This window comes from Pararge aegeria, chromosome 26 (assembly GCF_905163445.1).
Source record: "Pararge aegeria chromosome 26, ilParAegt1.1, whole genome shotgun sequence".
In the NCBI taxonomy this organism is placed as follows: domain Eukaryota; kingdom Metazoa; phylum Arthropoda; class Insecta; order Lepidoptera; family Nymphalidae; genus Pararge; species Pararge aegeria.
Genome location: NC_053205.1, coordinates 2697951 through 2718019, shown reverse-complemented (window position 1 = coordinate 2718019; position 20069 = coordinate 2697951). Strand labels below are relative to the sequence as shown.

At 38.5% G+C, this 20069-nt stretch overlaps 3 protein-coding genes and 1 pseudogene across 3 annotated transcripts in view; 1 reads left to right on the top strand and 3 right to left on the bottom strand.

The window, feature by feature from the left end:
- The window catches only part of LOC120635090 (programmed cell death protein 4), a 37672-nt gene that overhangs the window by 13566 nt on the left and 4037 nt on the right, over positions 1-20069 (bottom strand). Inside the window, exons 2-3 of the mRNA XM_039906004.1 lie at positions 15787-15947; positions 66-167 (exon numbers count right to left, since the gene is read on the bottom strand). Coding sequence (XP_039761938.1) covers positions 66-167; positions 15787-15947 — 263 coding nt within the window. The remainder of the gene's footprint in view (positions 1-65; positions 168-15786; positions 15948-20069) is intronic.
- LOC120635092 lies at positions 7207-11579 on the bottom strand (annotated as a pseudogene).
- Positions 11908-14453, top strand: LOC120635093. Its single transcript, XM_039906006.1, has 2 exons — positions 11908-12307; positions 13720-14453. Exons 1-2 carry the CDS (start codon positions 12139-12141, stop codon positions 14388-14390), a joined length of 840 nt encoding a protein of 279 aa, XP_039761940.1. The 5' UTR covers positions 11908-12138; the 3' UTR covers positions 14391-14453.
- On the bottom strand, positions 12357-14980 carry LOC120635091 (protein ALP1-like). The gene is made up of 2 exons (XM_039906005.1): positions 14453-14980; positions 12357-13543 (listed from the first exon to the last, which is right to left on the bottom strand). The coding sequence occupies exons 1-2, from the start codon at positions 14755-14757 to the stop codon at positions 12670-12672; spliced, it is 1179 nt and encodes a 392-aa protein (XP_039761939.1). The 5' UTR covers positions 14758-14980; the 3' UTR covers positions 12357-12669.

Below are 20069 nucleotides of genomic sequence, written 5' to 3'. Positions count from 1 at the left end.
ATATTACTTTACATTCCATAGTTAACGCAGGTGAAACATTTAGCGAGTTATAAAACGTTACTCACAACGTGACTCCTCATGGCAGTCAGGTATTCCAAGAAGTCCTCCGCCGCTGCATTTGTGTCACCGTGCTCGAAGTACTCCAGTATCACAGGTTCAGATTTACGCTGAAACAAGCATGTGGATGTTAAAAAAAGAAGTTTTCTGCTTGCCTTAATTATTTATACTTTGTTATTTATGCAACTGTTTTATAATAAAGGGTTTTGAAGTGATAATAAAAAAAAATTGGTCCCGAAAATTGGTCTTGACGTCTGGTAACCCAAGAGCTGGCTATTATTTAGCCCAACGGGTAAGCTCTAGAAATTCAAAGGGGCAATAGCGCCAGCATTTTGGGTACCATGCCCATAAGTGAACAGTTAGACGGCTTATATCTTAATAATTATAATAAATAATAAATATTTCTTAACCACAGTAAAAAAATTACAACATAGTATATTTCTTTTTTATATATATATTTCTTGTGTGCGTGTGTATGTCACTGAACTCCTCCTAGACGGCTGGACCGCAGAGTGACTACATGTCAAACTTCACTTTTCCATACAATAAATAAACAAAAGTGACGTTTGACAGCAGTGATCGCAAGATTTACGCCTGCTGCAAGCCTGTCGCGAGATATGTACGATACGTAATCACCCGATTTGAATGAATTTTTTTGTATGCGTTTGGGTGGCACCCTGGATGGTTTAGATTCACAAAATTATGAAACTTGTATAAGTCGTTTATTACAAATCAATGGTTAAAAACAGTTAGGTATATCGTCTTTGTGTTCAGTGCGTTGAGTACATCGCATTGTTTGCAACAACATTTTAATAGTCATTGACCTGTTACGCGCTGCATTGAAAATGCTCATCGCGTGCGTTTGTATGTTCACATTGCATTATTTGCATATACTGTATGTACATATATAAAACTGTGTAACTAATTTTTATCAAGACAATATCCTTTAAAGAAAAGCTTTAAGTATTTAAACTAGCAGTTAGGTATTTAAGGTGTATTTAACCCCCCAAACACGAAGGGGTGTTTTAAGTTTTACGCTTGTGCATGTGTGTGTGTGTGTGCATATATAATAGTGTATAGTGTGTGTATATATATAGGTGTGCGTTGTGTGTGCGTTGTATGTGTGTATGTGAGTGTGTGTATATCTGTGTTGTATGCGTGTTCTTAACTATGCTTAATAAACATCGATCCAAGATGGCCGCAGACACAAAATGGCGAATTACATACTTCTTCATATCTAATATAAGGGCTTAACTGATAGAATACTACATATACACTATGACAAATTTCAATTCCATCACAAAATGGCAAATAATATTTTTACAACTCCCTCAATATCGGTATCAAATAAGTAATAGCGGGTTCACACGGTTCTATTTTAGTTGATCGACATATATTGCTGCTCGATAAAATATTGAAAACTAATTTGAAGTAGCACGTTCTGACGGTTCAATTAAAATTGAATTTTATTCCGGTTTTCAGTATTTCTTGCAATAGCGGCAACAGAAAGACATTATCTGTGAAAATTTCAACTTTCTAACTAGTGTTACAGTCTAATTTTATAAAGTGGGTAAATAGCCAAACTTTTGATAACTTTAAATTCATATTTGCCAGATATTTTATTAAATTGATTAGGATTTTACAAATACCCTAATAATTATTAATAATTAGTTAATAGATAGTTTTCAAGAAACAATTAAAATTATATTTGATTAGTAACCAATGTTCATGACATTGAGTTTGTGGGTATTTTGATATAAATACGACTGCATTATCGATAAACTTCAATCCTACAGACAAACATTGGTACAAAAGACGGCATTTATAGTCGCATGCGCAAAAAAAGAAAAAACTATAGACATACAACGTGTAACGGAATTACGAAATACCGTTGAAGGGTCCATAAGTATGTTTCATAAGGAATCACCCTGTAAAAATATTAAATCAAAAGAAACATATTTATTTTTCGATTCTAACTAATTCAAGACATTCTAAGGGTTTACTTGAGACAACCCTATTGAATGTAAAAGACCGACACACGCAAAGTACCTACGTTACGCGACACGTGACAAAATCAAGTGACAACTGCCACTTAACCTACCCGCTATTACTATTATTATATTATCTTAAAACTGCACACATATTGTTTACCTATTCATAATATAGAATAAAACGTATAGACTAATAGTAAGTACTTGGGCACGAGGAATGGCAACTCACTGTGATACAGTTCTAACTAGTACAGGAGTTGGCGTAACTGGAACCTGGTCTTACAAACATTTTGTACATTCCTATATATTTTCAATTACTAACCTCATTTATTATGTAAGCAGGTATTATTTTTGGTTTAAAGGTCGCTGGTACTTATAAAACTGTGAAATCTGATGAAGGCACCAGCAACCAAATCTTATGTTTTAAGAAGTATTGTTTCTTTATAAATCATAAACGCAATGTTTTTTTTTTATATACTTAATCTAGAACTCTGCGTACAAACTGTTTTTGGCCTAAATAAAGTTTATCATTATTATTATTATTACTTAGGTAAGTGGCAGGTGTCACTTGATTTTACATTTGAATATTATGTTAGGGCTGGTTTACTCAAAAACCATTAGCGTTTCGGTTTCACAGATAAGTGTCAGAGACAGTAAATAATGTACCTCTAAAGCCTCTGAAGCATTATTTCGGTTTTAATTTACACGTTCTATATATACTATGGAGGGTAGAGGTAAGGAGAGTCATCTGTGTGTATGAAAAAGTGTCGTCAAAATGTATTAAATTAGGATGGCGCCACATTTGCATCAGGGTAACTCTTAAAAGAAGCGCCAAATATAAATATTGTTAGAGTAGGCTTGAAAAATAAACAAGGAAGTATGGAGATACAAGGAAGTAAGGTTATATTTACCACAATATTTTGTACAACGTAAGTTGTTGAAATTCTCAATAATTAACTACTTTAGTCGATAATGACATTAAATTTTTTAACTCGGCATACTTCAATTCATCTACGATTGCTACATTCATACCATACCCTGTGCATCCACCAGCGCCATTGTGGAGGATTTTTGAACTGTTATTTAGCGCAACAACTGGACACTTTTTCAACTTTTCTCCCATATAAGATGACTCTCCTTACCTCTACCCTCCATAGTTGGCAGGTTCAGACCCGTCCAATTGCTTTCAACAAAAGACTTGAATAAACAAGTTGATGGGTCTTGATTGAATTATGTAGCCACAATTTGGTTGAAAGTCCCGGTTCGGATTCGAACGATTTTGAATTTTGAAATCGCACCGTATAAACCCGGTATTATGCGATTTCGCAGTTGGTCAACTGGAATCGCACCGTGTGAGCACGGTTTTATGCGATTTCGCAGTTTGTCAACTCAAATCGCACCGTGTGAACCCGGACATGGTAAACCTAATGTAGATCTACGGTAGGAACTCTTCAAGTCACTCGAAAACACAAAAATGGACGATCGCCAAAAAAATTTATTTTCGGCTTTTCAGTGTAAGCAAGCAATACCATCGACTTGTTATTTCACGCATGTTTCACTACAGTTCCAACAATTTGTTTTTTATTCCACTACAAGTTAGCCTTAGACTGCAATCTCACCTGCACAGAGACAATTATACCCCGGGGAAGGATAAAAATGTATCTTCTCCCACTTCATCGACTCTCAGAGCACTTTCGCACAAGTGTAAATACAATCCAAATAATATATATGTAATAAAAAACAGGGGTTAACTTCTCCTATTCCTGGTTCCCGCTCTTTATCAGGTGGACACGTTTATTATACTATGGTACTACTACCATTGATGTATCCAACATTATTTGTTCTGGGCATGGTAAGATATAATTTGGCGTTATATATAACTATAGAGTATTTATAATAGGGTAAGGAGAGAGCTTACACTCGTAACGTATGTTGTTAGAGTACTGAGGGGACAAATATGTAATGCTGATGTGTTACGCCTGGTAAGCCTGCGTGCGCCGGACCGGTATGTTTGGCGGAGGCACCGGCCATCGCTGCTGGCGGTGCCGAACGGGCGCACCAAGCTACTGAAGGAGGCGCCACTGACGCGCGCACTCCGTACCCTCAATGTGATAGCCGAGAAGACGGATTTATTTTGTTGCACTCTGAGTGAACTCACAAATACGCGATTTGGATTTATATCATATACACTATAGTTATTTATATTATTAAAATTTACATAACATGCTGGATTGTCGTATTAGGATAACTTTTTCCTGTAATGACAAAAATGTAAGATGGGAATAAATAAATAAATAAATAAATTAATGAATAAATATGCGACAAATATAACTCCGACAAATTATAACCGATTTAAATATTTTTTTTTTGTACTATTGAGGTTATAATATCCGTTAATTTTGCTCAAACTGTGGTTGGAGATGGAGGACAGAACTCCTCAGCGGACAGCAGCAAACCCCTCATTTAAGGCTTAGCGATACTGAATACTTTAATTTTTTTATGATCTACAACTAAATTTTATGCTACATCAAAAAACAAAATCAAACGCAGACGAAGTCAGAACAGCTAGTATACATATAAACACCCAGACACTAACAAACATTAGTGCTCATCACACAAACATTTTCCAGTTGTGGGAATCGAACCCACGGCCCTGGGCTCAGAAAGCAGTTGCTGCAAACTGCACCAATCGGCCGTAGACTATATATAATCGGGGGTTATAATATTTGTCTTCTGCCTTTGCTAGCCGTGCTGATGGAAAGTCTAAGATGGTAGCGGGCTAATCTGTAAGGGGATAAGATATTAAACTACTCCGCTAATAGGTTTCTACGCAGCATCGTACCGCTAATTAGCTTAGCGTCACTTCAGTGGGTTGGTAACTAGCCACGGCCGAAGCCTCCGCAATCGATTTTCGAATTTGGAACCCTCTTTTATTTGTAGCCGGTTCAACCTCGTACGTCACGTTTGCTATGCACATAATAACACTCGAGTGTCTGTCACGACACACTCCCGTTCTGGGTCACGGTGTCGATGAACTGCCTCCATACGTAGAGACCATTGTGATAAGCGGCAGCGATTTATCTAAAGAATCTCTCGGGTCAGTCAACTCGTAAGGACAAGAGTGCAAAATGGGTCCGAGAGAGTCATTGAGAGATAAATTTAAAGATTTTAAAATAATGACAGTGTATACTCAGTACATATTGTACATTCATAAAAACATTTCTTAATTTAAGAAAAAATGTGACTGGAATAATTTAAACATTAGAAGTAATAATAAACTTACAGTGCAATATACTAGGTTACATAAAATTCATAATTCGTTTAAAGGAAATTGTATACAATTCTACAATAAACTACCCATTGACAGTTCAAAGTTTGTATTAAACGTAAGCTTCTAGAAAAGTCCTATTATAATATAAAGGACTACGTAATCGACTTTTTGGCAGTTTTTTCCCCGGGGAAAGGATAACATTTTATCTTCTCCCTCAGCTTTATCAACTCTCCGATCATTGACGCATAAGCGAGGACGATTGATGGCAGGTTGGTAACTCACTGTTGTGCTATTTTAAATGCATTGGAGCGACAGTGATTTGCATATTCCTTTTATTTTTTTTTATATTAATAATTGACGGACGAAGAAGGTGGTACACCTGATGATGGCTTCGGTTCGGAACAAAGCATCGCAACAATGCTGCTAAGCAGCAGAAATAATCAAGGCGGTAATACTTCCCCGGAGAGCTCTGTGACGAAAAGCCTTGCTACTCGGTTAAAAGTACCAGGGTTTCATGAAACATGAAGACGTCGTTGAATAGCTCTACTACTGTTTACTATAAACTATATTACTTTTTATTTGATTCGACAAGCGTCGCGTGGCGTTTCACTTATAAATTCATCATCATCGTCATCATGACCACCAATGGACGTCCATAAAACCTCCGTACTTCCCCGGACGAGCTCTGTAACTGTATAATGATGCTGATAAATGAACGATTCTGAAAAAATATCGTATTTTTTATCCGCTTCAGCTAATGACTGTGCGACCGCGTCTTGTTCCTCTCAGTTTTTTTAAATAACAGAGTGTCGTAACGAGCTGTCAAATGTGACGCAATGATTATGCTATACAATGAGTACACAAACATTGCTGTAAAGAGGATAGGTTATTACAGTGTACTAACAGTTTCCCCGCTGCAGTGATAGCCCAGTGGGTAGGACTTCGAATTCACTTGCAGGGTGCTGAGTTCGAATCCCAGCACGCGCACACTTTTCTAACTTATGTGCAGTGAAGCTAAACATCGTGAGGAAAGCTGCATGCCGGAGTGTTCTCCATGGCGTGTGGAGTCTACCATTCCAAATCGGCCCAGCTTGATGGACTACACCTTAACACCTTCTCATTGTGTGATGAGACCCGTGACCTGTGGTGGGCCGGAAATGTTTTGATATGATGGTGACGATGAACAGTTTTTCCTGGCCTCTTTCGGGTGGAAAATTTCTGGAGAAATGAGAATGCCGGATGTAGTATGGGATTTGGTTTCACATATTACTTATGAGGTGCCTTCTTGGAATTTATCTCATTTGGAAGGATTTAATAATTACCAAAAACATTAAAACTCTAGTTCGCCGGATTTCAGAGTTACATGCAAATGAATTTCGTGAATTGAGGTTATTTTTGACACATGCAATTATTGTACCTTCCTATTGATGGTACTGTTCACAATATATTAGAACCACTAATCAATTTCATTAAAAGATTTATTAATTTCGACGGTTAAAAATCTTTTGCTTGACGGCTTGGGATTTGAGAGGTTTTTTTTAAAAAAATAAAAACTTAATTTTTGATACCAGTTTAAATGAGGCACCAAACGAAACCGTGTTACGGCATTCTCCTTTTTCAACTACGCGGGAGATATGAGGGACAAGTGGGTGCGCAAACGCCGGCACTGTCAATTGCCCCACTCTCGTAGTCCTTTGGGACACGAGAGTGAGGGTATTGACAGTGCACACGTTTTTCTTATTGTTTTCTATGTTGTGTTCAATAAAAGTATATTCATTTATTCATAAACACGCACACGCACGCACGCAATATTATCAAATGGTACAGATGCCTGTTTGTTTACATCTTTATATAGCCTTACTGAGATGTATGTGGGCAAATAAAACGACCGTCAGTTACGAAGACCGGTGTATTACTGAGTATAGGTATAACTTATGAGTAATGAGATACACATCATTCCTCCACACTTAATTTTTGAAACCTGGTAACAAAAACAACATCTTTAATTAACTTACAATAATTATAAAAAGGTAAGTAACTAAGTAAATTACATATTAACGAGCATCAAAAATATTTCCGGTAGTCAATTTTATTTCTAGATCGTTTTTGACGTGAGAGTGTGGGCGACGGGGCCTGTGGCGCGATGGCCACATTTTCAACTTGAGGAGAGTGGTCACATTCTGAGGCTGACGTCATTGGCGGTAACGTTACTGCCACACTCGTGGCGTCAGTGCACCCTCGCTCACTCTCTCCGTCCTCACAGTCACCCCATTCTTCCCTATCACCCCCATCCGACGCACTTATGTCATCGGGCACCGTTGTTCCTTGAGCTTCATCAGTTCCTATCTTGCCCGCCCGCTCCTCAATGGGCTGGGTATTTGCGGGCAACAAGCGCTGGTCAACAATTAGCCCAGCGTTAGTGCTTTCAGCGACCTGTGCTGGCGGTTGAGTAGTGGACTGATGAAGCTTGCTACCATTGGCACTCTCGACAACTTTACGACCAGTATATTTAATTATTTGATCTGTATGTCTAATACAGCAAACTTCAAGGTCATAAATAAAAATTTTAAACATTTTGTTCCCTATCTTCTCTCTTATGGACCCTAACTGCCAAGTTTCCTTCCGTGCGCTGTACCATCTGGCCCAAACGAGATCTCCGATGTTAAAATGTCTTTTTCCCATCTGTACTTTTAAGTTTAGATGATTTTTATCAAGTGGTAAAATAAGATCTAGACGGGATCGAAGATTTCTACCGAACATTAACTTGGATGGCGTTTCGCCAGTGGTGCAGTGCACGGTGTTCCTATAATTAAACAAATATCCTAATAACAGCTCGTGAGTCTGATGAGTCGTCGAGCTATTCTTTAGTATACATTTTAACATCTTTTTACATGTCCTTACAGAGTTTTCAGCCTGACCGTTACTGGGCGGATGATATATGGGTGTCGTCATGTATTTAATTCCGTTGGATGAACAAAAGTTTTTAAAATCGTTCGAATTGATTTTAACATCATTGTCAGACACCAGTACCTCCGGAAGCCCGAATGTAGAAAAGATACTTTTTAATTTCCCGATCAAGGCTTTGGTCGAAGTTCCATTGTTCATATAAAGGCACTCGAGCCATTTACTAAAAGAATCGACTACTACCAGGTACACCCGCTGTTCGACGGTCATGTAGTCTATGTGCAGGCGATGCCAGGGAGCGCGCGCGGCCGGCCACGGCGCCGGCGGCTCGCGCGGCGGCGCGGCGCGCGCCTGCACGCACGTGTCGCACGAACCGATCCAACGCTCGATGTGCGCGTCCATCTGCGGCCACCACATGCGCTGACGCGCGTTACTTTTACTCTTAACGATGCCTAAATGAGAGTCGTGCAATTCAGTCAACATCTTTTCTCTTAATACTGAAGGAATGACGATTCTATGTCCCCTAAAGAGGCACCCGTTTTCGAATTGCAAATCTGACTTGCATTGAAAATACGGCAAAACTGATTTACAGACTATTTTCCTAGGCCAACCCCGTTTCATGTACCGAATAACCGTTTGCAACGTGGTATCGCTTTCCGTCATCTGTATAATGTCACGAGCTGTAATGGCCGCGGACGATTCATCCAAAAATCGGAGGGCGTAGTGAGCATCTACGTCGTCGCAATCGGTTTTATCGCTATTTTGTGAGGGCGTGCGCGAAAAATAGTCAGCCACTGCATTATTTTCACTAGACACGTACTGCACCGTATAATTGTATGCTGACAAAATAATAGCGTACCTCTGTAGCCGCAGTGCCGTTGTTACCGGTATACCCGTCTTACTATTAAAAATAGACACCAAGGGCCTATGGTCGGTTTTTAATATAAAGGGTTCTTTACAACCGTATAAATACTGATGAAAACGTTTAACACCGAATATAATAGCCGTCGCCTCCTTCTGTATCTGGCTGTAGTTTTTTTCGCTGGCTATTAATAAACGCGACGCGTACGCTAGAGGGCGCTCGCTGCCGTCTTCGGTACGCTGCGACAGAACGGCACCTAGCCCGTCGGGCCCCGCGTCCACCGCCAGCACGAGCTGCGCCGCGGGCTCGAAGTGCGCGAGTACGCGCTCCGAACACAGGTGGCGGCGCACGTCTGCCACGCTGCGCCGCTGGCGCGCGCCCCATTCCCACGGCGTATCGTTACGTAGCAAATCGTGAAGCGGCCTCAATAAGGCTGACGCGTTAGGAATGAAATGCCTATAATAATTTACAAAACCTAAAAATCTTTTAACTTCGGTAACATTGCTCGGCTCCGGTGCATTAATTATGGCTTCGACCTTATCGGGACAGGTCGTTAACCCCGCTTTACTTATAACGTAACCTAGGTACTTCACGCTTTCTTTAAAAAACTCGCATTTATTCTTCTCTAAACGTAACCCGGCGTCACTCAATTTACTAAGAACTTCATCGAGCCTTTTCAAATGAGAATTCCTATCGGAACCCGTGATACATATATCATCGAGCCAAACACTGACTCCATCTATACCCGAGAGCAGGGTTTCCATCGACTTTTGAAATATCGCAGGAGCATTGGCTAATCCATACACTAACCTGGTATATTTAAAAAGCCCCTTGTGGGTGTTAATCGTGGTAAGCTCCTGAGAAGAATCATCTAGAACAAATTGGTTGTAAGCGTTCTTTAAATCTATTTTGCTATATCGCTCACCCCCTCCCAGTTTTGCAAATACCTCTTCAATTCGAGGCAGGGGATATTTTTCAATCAAAAGATCCCTATTTAAAGTGATGGAAAAATCACCTGCGATCTTATCTTGACCATTAGCTTTCAGTACTGGCACTATAGGGGTGGCATAGTGTGAGAAATTAATGGGAATTAAAATACCTGAACTTACTAATCTGTTAAGCTCTTTTTCTACCTTATCTTTAAGGGCAAATGGTACGGTACGCGGCTTGAAAAATTTGGGAACAGAATTATCTTTAAGTTGCAACTTAACTTTAAATTTATTGAACGAACCCAATTCATCGCGCCACAGTTCGGCATATTTTTCTACTAAGCTTTGCACATCTTTATCATCACTTAAAGAGTTAATTTGAGTAGTGATGATTAAGTTGAAGGCAGACATAAAATCCCTGCCTAATAGAGGTGGACCTCCATTTTTTATAACAAATACTTTCAACTTTTTTTTTAAATTATTAAAAATGACCTGAATACAAAAATAACCTAATGGGGAGATTTTATGTCCACTGTACATACACATCGTAACATTACTTTTTGATAGTTTATAATTTGAAAACTTATCACTAAACAATTTATCTGAAATAACGCAAACCCCAGAACCTGAGTCAAGTTCCATAGTCAATTTAACGTTACCTAAAATTAAGTCAACTAGGATAGGTTTATCACTCACGTACCTTATGTTAAAATTTTCACATTCCTCACAAACCTGACGACCTTCGTTGGGCTCGTCATCCCCGACATGGTAAACACCCGAACTCACACTAGAACAAACCTTTTTAAGGTGACCTTTGACCCCACACTTTTGACACCGATACCCTTTGTAACGGCACTTGTCACCACTTCCATGGTTTCTCAGACCACACACTTTGCAGCGCGAACTGTCACGCCGATTCGCTGAATCATCTCCGCTCGCACCAGCGCGGTCGCGCCGAGCCGGTGGAGCGCGGCCAGCGCGACCTTGAATCTTCGCGCGGAATACCGGCTCCTCCTTGACTTGCACTGCATCGCTGAGACCGATACCTTCGCCTTCTTAGCACTCTCTGCTTGTTCTGCCAATTCAATAGCTCGAGCCAATGTGAGCGTGGACGGCTTCTGTTCAAATAGCTTATCGCGTTCTGGCCCAGAGCTCAAGCCAAGGACGAAACGATCCAGCAAATTCGTTTCCAAGGCGTTGCCGAAGTCGCAATAGGTTGCAAGACCCCTTAGTCGCGCCGCCCAGTCTCCTAATGACTCGCCTGAACTCCTGCACGCTGCATAGAACTTCGCTTTATCAACAAATGAACACTGTCTGAGCTTGAAATGGCCGTCGAGTAATGCAACTAGCCCCGCGTAACTAAGAATATCCAACTCGTGAGGGTAAGCCAAGTTACGTACTAAGCGGTACGTTTCATCGGTGATATGCGTTGGCAGAACTCCAATCTTACTTTCTTCGTCCAACACTTTATTAATTTTCAAAAACTGCACTAATTTTCCTTTAAAAATTTGCCATTCACTTGTTTTGTGGTCAAATATTTGCAGATTCCCTAGGTAGGCCGACATTTTATTTATTAAAATAAACGAGGGTAAGTTATCCCATCCTCGTCGCCACTGAGATGTATGTGGGCAAATAAAACGACCGTCAGTTACGAAGACCGGTGTATTACTGAGTATAGGTATAACTTATGAGTAATGAGATACACATCACTTACCCTTATACCTAACTACGTGTAAATTATAGGTGAACTGGTGGAGTGGTTCGGAGCGACACGTAGCATAACAGCTTGGAACTGTGCCAGTCACCCGTACAAAGGTTGTGTTAGGTCAGGTGTCTGACCTAACTCAACCTTTTAACACTTTGACCCCCGTGGCGCAGCGGTAGGGCGCTTGTACACGCTAAGAAAAAACGCCGGGCGTACCTAAGAATTCGTGTCGTAACTAGAAAATAACTGTGTACACTGCTCGCAGCGGTGCACGAAAAAAAATCTTGTCTGCGCAAGACACGACGCGGCGAACGTTGTTGCGGAGCGGCGGGGGGGCGGTGTAGTAGGGTTGAGCCAGCCCAGTTTTTGTTGTGCGTTGTGCGTTTGGTGTGGACGTGTATTGCAGCGTAGAGTACAAAATGGCTGATGAGTTACTTATAACTTTAGTAGAAGGACGACCGGTATTGTGGGACAAAACTTTAGACATATATAAAGATAAAAGACTCACATACGAAGCATGGAGAGAAATATTTACTATCTTAAACAAAGACTTCGACGAAATGACAAATGTCAAAAAAAATGAATATGGTAAGTACATACAACATATTACTATCTTTTTACAATTTTCAAAAATACAGATTACTAGATATATTCTATATAGCTATATATTATTATAAATATTAATCATTGTCGTTACCCACATTAAATACATCTACAATAAAAGATTTAAGTTGCAAGCAATCATAAGTTCAATAGCGCTAAGTAGCATACGGACACGGCTTTGCTAAAAACGATAATGACTAATACTTATAATAAAATACGTATAAACATGAAAAAAAATATAACATGTAATTGTTTATTTAAACAATATGGCAGGTAAGAATAATTCCTTGTTTCACACTTTTTGGATTAAAATTTAGTAGTCGGGTTTTAGTTTTAGAACTTATTTTTTATGTGTATTTATCTTGCCATGGCAGTGATCCTTCATCAGAGGAAAAATATTCAGTATATTTTTGACGAATTTCGTCTGCTGTGAGATTATTGCCTTCTAAATGCAATGGACTATTTAATCGGTCTCGATTGATTAAAGGCTCAACGTGACCTTCTTCTGTATGAATAAAATTTTGCAAAACGCAAGTAGTTTTTACAATAGCAACTGTTAAATCGAGACTTAAGTTTAAAGATCGGTGCAGAATTCTCCATTTGTTGGCCATTATTCCAAATGCACACTCGACGTATCTTCTTGCCCTTGTCAAGCGATAATTAAATATCTTTTGTTCTTTTGTGAGTTCGTTACCACCGTAGGGTCGAAGTACGTTAGCATGAAGTGCGAAAGCTTCATCAGCTACAAAAACATATGGTAATATATAGTTAGTATTTATTATAGAGCATGGGGATGGTATGTTTAACGTATTGTCAACAAGTTTTTTCCAAAACTGTGTTTCTTTGAAAACATTTGAATCACATTCTTTACCATACGACCCTACATCAATAAAAATGTAATTGTAGTTGGAATCCACAATAGCCATGAGAACAATAGAAAAGAAATGTTTATAATTTAAAAACATTGATCCACTTTCTTCGGGTTTAATTATTCTAATATGTTTCCCGTCCAGTGCTCCAAGACAGTGTGGAAAATTGGCATTTATTTCATATCTTTGTGCTATATTCAACCATTCTTCTTGTGTTGGCATCCGCATATAAACTGTAGATAATTCTGACCAAATATGATGAGTAACTTCACGTACAATGTTCGCTATTGTTTTTATTCCGATTCGAAAATCGAAATGAAGACGTGCGAAGGTATCTCCAGTTGCCATGTATCTGTAAAAAATTGTAACAATGTCTTAGAGCAAGAACACACTTGCAACTTGCAGTGCGATTAATTGCAAGTGTGTTCTTACTCTTACAATGAGGTCATTTCCTTTTTTATATGAAGTTTATGTCTACTTGCAATAGATGGTACCTACTTTCTAACGGTAGTTCGTTTTTTGTTTCAGCAAAGTCTACAGCAAAAAAATGGACAAGTTTGCGAGATAGGTGGATGAAATGTCACAGAAGACTTAAAGAAATGAAATCGGGATCGGGTGCTAAGAAGATTCGTAAATGTGATTTTTACGACGAAATGTTATTTTTGACAAAAATTGTAACACGCCGAGACACTGAGTCAAATATACCCGAAACAACAAACGTGGAAAAAAGTCCCGTAGAACATACACCGATCGCGAAAAAAAAGAAACAGGATGTTAGCGAGGTGGACAAAAATATGGCAGAATTTATAAAGGCTGTTACCAAAGAAGAAGAGAGCCGTGCCATGTCATTTTTTAAAAGTATAGCTCCGAGTGTTGATAAGTTCAGTGATGAGGAAATGGTGGATTTCCAGTTTGAAGTTTTAAAACTTGTGCGTTCTACGCAACAACGAAAGGGAAGTGATGTTCAGCATCAATGGAGTACTGAGTATTACAAAACAACGCAGCCTTCTACGTCGTCATTTAACGTACCCGGCCCATCATACTCGACTCGACCAGGTTACAGTACTCAAAAATCTACATCCATTGAATTTGACACCGAAACTATTAGTAGTGTGGAAACATCGCATACAGATGAATTTCACTTTGACTTTTCTGAAGAATATGAACATGTGGAGTCTGTTGAATTTGGAAACATGTAACACTTCAAAGACATTTATTATTGTATAACGTTCAAATCAATATGCTTAAAAAAATTACTTACCTTAATGTTACGGCCAATCTAATGTATGGAGGAATACTTTCTCGCATTTTGGTATTTTCATGTCGTATATTATTTTCTATTGTTGTCAAAAGCTTGTCAAACGTAGACATTTTCATGCGAAAATAATCCACAAATTTTTCCTCATGTTGTCGCATGACACGGTAAAGGGTAATGAACCCGCCAAACCCATTTTTCTCTTGTATAATTGGATGAACCCAGTAAAGTCTCTTGTTTTTTGTTTCCTTTTTTATTTTGTTATAATAATAATATGCAATTATCATTCTTTTTTGCTTTGTAGTTAACATTTATATAAATAAACGAAACTCACTGATTACACTTGTTATTACTTGCGCGCCCTACGCCCGACTGTCGACTGCACGAAAAGAATCGTGTCGTGTACACGTTTCCATTGGTCTTGTCTGCGGAAGACACGAAAAGTTTTCGTGTGTGGAACAGACAAAATTCTTGTCGTCTACACGAAAAATTTGTCTTGTCTGTCGCAGGAACGGCAAATTTTCTTAGCGTGTACAAGCGCCCGTAAGCGGCGAGGTTTTAAGTGGGAGGTCCCCGGTTCGATCACCGGCAGGCGCAATTTGAGTAATTATGATTTGGTCGGGTGGAAGACCAGGTTTCCCGTACGGTGTCGCCTATAAACCAATTAGGGCTATAAATTCCATACAACTAATGAAATACTGTAATACTTAAACAAGCAGCATTAAATTATTTTTGCGTAATATTAACTAGGCGGGTGAATAGAAATACTATGCGGGCGAATTTAAGGATCGCATTTGGCAGTTAGGTGGTCAAAATAAATGCCACTAATGTCACCGAGGGGTGTAAGGTTAACAAAAAAGTTACAACAATTATGCAAAAACCAACAGCGTAGGTACCAGGCAAACATAAAAGCTTACCGCTATCCCTTCGGTGTCGGTTTCCATAGCCTGCTTGAACTCCACATCACCTTTGGTGACCGCTTAAAGTCGCAGGTGGGAGTGAGGGGTTTATTATAAATGTCATATAGATACCCTTCTATATGTTCAAATTTACCCAAGAAATGCGTTACAAGACTTATGGCCATACATACACCAACAAGCATTAAATTATGTCCGCGAATTATTAACCAAGCGGGCGAATTGAAAAACTAATCGGGCGAATTGAAATACTAAGTGGGCGAATTTTATATCGAATTGCTCAAAAAATTTAAGGATCGCAGTTGGCAGTTAGGTGGTCAACCTTAATGCCACTAATGCTTAAAAAGGGTTAAAAAAAAGTTACGAGAATTATGGACGGTCATAAACCAACAGTGTTGGTACCAGGCAATCATAAAAGCTTACCGCTATCTCTTCGGGGTCAGCTTCCACGATGACCTGCTTGAACTCCACGTCACCATTGATGACAGCCTCGGAGTCGTAGTTGGGATCGTTGGCGTCTTCCACATACTCCTCCAGGAGCTCCGATCCTGGAGCTCCCCATACTCCTTTACCACCGGCGCCACCTGTAAAATGTAATCAACTTAAAGGCAGCTCAACTTGTTCGATAATATTCTCCAGTGCATAAATAAGACATCATCATATCGACCCATATCCTGCCCACCAAAGGGCACGGGTCTCCTCCCACAATGAGAAGGGGGGGGGTTAAGGCCGTCGTAGTTCACCACGATGGAGTCCACACACCTTCAAGAACATTATGTAGAACTCTCAGGTTTCCTTCACCGTCGATGCAAGTAATATTTTAATTACTTTAAACGCACATAACTTAGGAAAGTTAGAGGTGCGTGCTGAAATTCGAACTCGGCCCCCCGAAAGTGAAGTCGAGCTCTACCCACTGCGCTATCACCGCTTGCTTGCAACAAAGAATTTTAAGCACCAATTCACCATACACGGGCGATTGTTGTGTCAAACAATAATAAATTTGACTAGCTTTGTCCCGCGGTTTCGCTCACGTTAAGTCCAATTTTTGATTTGGTAAATTTTAACTACAAAGGTTATAAAGTCTTGCTGCTATTAGAAAAAATTAACGTGAACTATTTCAAAAATCAGAAACTTTCATAGAAATTTTCATACCATATTATACCCTATTATAGCCTAGCCTTCGGAGTTAGAATTTTTAAAATTTGTGAAACACGTATTTCTTGATTTTTAATCGAAAAGCAAAGGTTCATGTGTAACTTAAAAAAATAAATTGATAAATGAAGGATTTTATACAAACTTTCATACCCCATTTACATTACATTACTCTTAGGGTTGGAATTTTCCAAAATCCTTTCGTAGCAGATGCCTACGTTGTAATAACTATCTGTGTGCAAAATTTCAGCCCGATCCGTCAAGTGGTTAGAGCTGTGCGTGTATAGATCAGTCAGTCATTCAGTCAGTCACCTTTGCCTTTTATATATAGATAATAGTTATATTTATATATATATATATATATATATATATTATTTATATATTTGTATAATTTTAAATCTTATTTTCTATGTTTTTTCCTTTTACGCCATTGGTTGCCTGGAAGAAATCGCTATGTAGCGATAAGGCCACCACTCTCTTTATGTGTATTTATATCTCTGTAACTACTTTTTTTCCTTTGGTGTACAATAAAAGTGTATTCATTCATTCATTCATAATTGAAATGAAATTTTTAGATTCAGTTTGGGAATATAAAAAGAAGTTATACTTCTTTTGGCGCGTTAGGGAAAAATTATGAGAGTAAATTTTTACAATGCGCGCGCACACCGTCACAAAAAACTGACACCCTGAAGTTAGCTATTACACTCAACATTTTTGTTTTACATAAGTTTATTTGTTACGCATTCACGAGAAAATACTCAACCGATCATCATGGAACTTTGCACACATATACCTGAAGGTAGAAGTAACATAGGATAATTTTTATCCTGAAATTAATCTTAGTTCTTTCGGGAGAGGGGATCAAAGTGTTTGACGATTTCATACCAGAACTTCGTCAAATGATAACCGTTTTAAATAATTATTTTTGTACTATAGGTTATATTATCTGTTTAATTTTGCCCAAATTTCGTGTAGATCTGATGAATATGATTGGAGCTAGAGGACAGAACTCCTCAGCGGACAGCAGCTAACCCCTCATTTAAGGCTTAGCGATACTTAAACTGCTGCCACATTTATAAGGACTTCAGTGCTAGGACTAAATAAAAAAAAATGTTAGAAATGTTCTTCGTTAACCCATAGCATATAAATTATATACAACGATATCGATTCTGCCTTTATTGATTTCTATTCTTTGTAAGTGATAAGAGGAGCTAGGACAGACCATTCTTTTTAGACATTGTTTATGATGTAGATACAAAAATTTCTTAAAAGACTACACCGTCTTTTTTTTTTTTATGAGAATTCACAACTTAAAAATGTCAGTAGAACTATACCTGAACTGAATGCCAAATGTCTCAAAAACAAACGCAGACGGAGTTGCGGGCGACAGTTAGTTTATAATAATAATAATAATAATAAGATTCTTAAAAGTATAAATACACAACGTTCTATTTACATACTATATTTTAGCTACAATATGTAATAGCAATCGACTCACTGATAACCGAGTACATAAATACCTACGTGGCCTTAGGTATTTTTAATACTTAGCGGCTGATAAACAGTCGACATTGTATATAATCTGAAGCGAAAGGCGAAGCGTTTTTGTACTATTTATTTACCTTCGTTCAAGAAATGAGGCTATCAATTCGGTTGCATTTTTTTTTGGGTTTGTATCTTCACTATTTTTTTTTTGTCATTTTTTTTATTGCTTTGTTTGTCAAAAACAAAAGTACTGAAAGATAACAAATAAATGTATACAAATTTTGTTTTATTTTACACAGATAAAAACTATAAAGCAAATAAATAAATATTCTCCACAACATTTTTAACTATAGGAACTTTTTAAAGAACCAAATGTCGTCAAGATTTTTGAACTGTTAAGAATGCAATGGGCAGGGCATGGCAGGGCAACCAAAGATGTTGATGGAGGGCATTTTGGAGGGGCGTAGAGGCCGAGGTCGGTGGAGTGATGGAGTTGAGAGGGATATGAGGGTTCTGGTAGTTCGGAGCTGGAAAGAAGCGGCTTCTGACCGCCTAGAGAGAAATACCCACCCAGAGCTGTCAGAACTTTGATGATGACGATGACAACATTTTTAAGTCGGTGTCAAATAAAATGTAGAATATTACTAGGTGCTTTCCTTGCTGCTACGTAAAAGTAGGTGGGAGGGACCTACCTACCGACAAAGACGTTACGCTAAGCGATTTAGCGTTCCGGTACGATGTCGCGTAGATAGTGAATGAATGAATGTCAAAGTCAAAAATATCTTTATTCAAGTAGGCCATAGGTGGCACTTTTGATGCGTACATTAGAATTACACGGTAGTGAGATGATGGCGATAACCACATTCGTAAACTTAAAACTAAAGCTACGAGGGTTCCAAACGCGTCCTGGTCTAAGAAGAAGCCGGGCATAGGGGACATCTTTGACTATGCGTTACTTACGCATTGCCTTGCCCGTCGTCAATAAAACGGGCATATGTATATTATCGCATAGAACATAAAAGCATTCACTGGTCAGCAGGTGTTAGATAATAAAATTTAAAAAAAAACAACTGCGCAGTACGGGCGCGGATGAATCGGGCGAAACGAAAACAAACTACGTAACACCCGTTAAATATTATTATTAGCTTAGCGTTTAGGCTGCACGAACGCTGCCAGACAACATGGCGGCGTCCGTCACCCAAAGTGCCAAGTGCGAGATTTTAACCATATATATATAGCGTGTTTTTGTTTTTTGATGTGGCATTCAATTTAGTTGTAGTTCTAAAAAAAATTAAAGTATTCAGTATTGTTAAGCCTTAAATGAGGGGTTTGCTGCTGTACGCTGAGGAGTTCTGTCCTCTATCTCCAACCACATTCATCAGATCTACACAAAATTTGGGCAAAACTAAATACATATACCTCTATAGTACAAAAATAATTGTTTAAATCGGTTATAATTTGTCTGAGTTATGGTGTAAAATCGTCAAACACTTTCATCCCCTCACCCAAAGGAACCGAGCTTAATGTCGGGATAAAAAGTATACTATATTACTTCTAACACTTCCAAGAATATGTGTACAAAGTTTCATGAGGATCGGTTAAGTACTTTTTGCGTGAAAGCGTAACAAACAAACTTACATTGATATTTATAATATTAGTAGGGAAGTAGGGATAGGGAAATAGGGATAAAATGTTTTCAAGAGAGAATTTAAACCCTTGCGGTTTCCTGGGCGACGTAAAAAGTACAGAGATGCACCGCGAGGCGCTCCTGCACAACAACAATTTTTTTTTTATTGTTAGGTTAGTTAACCTGCAGTATGTTATCCTTTTATTTTCCTTATCCTAAGGTTGCCTGGAAGAGATCGCTACGAATTGATAAGGCCGCCTTTTGTATATTGCTTCTGTCTGTGTTTTTTTATTTGTGTACAAACAAAGAGTATAAATAAATGAATAATGAATAGTTTAATTTGTCTTAATTCTTTGTTAAAATGTATGATTAATATAGTTTAATTTTTTTATTTAGTACTGTTTAGCTTGTTTTTAAATAAACCTACTCTTGCAATAATTCG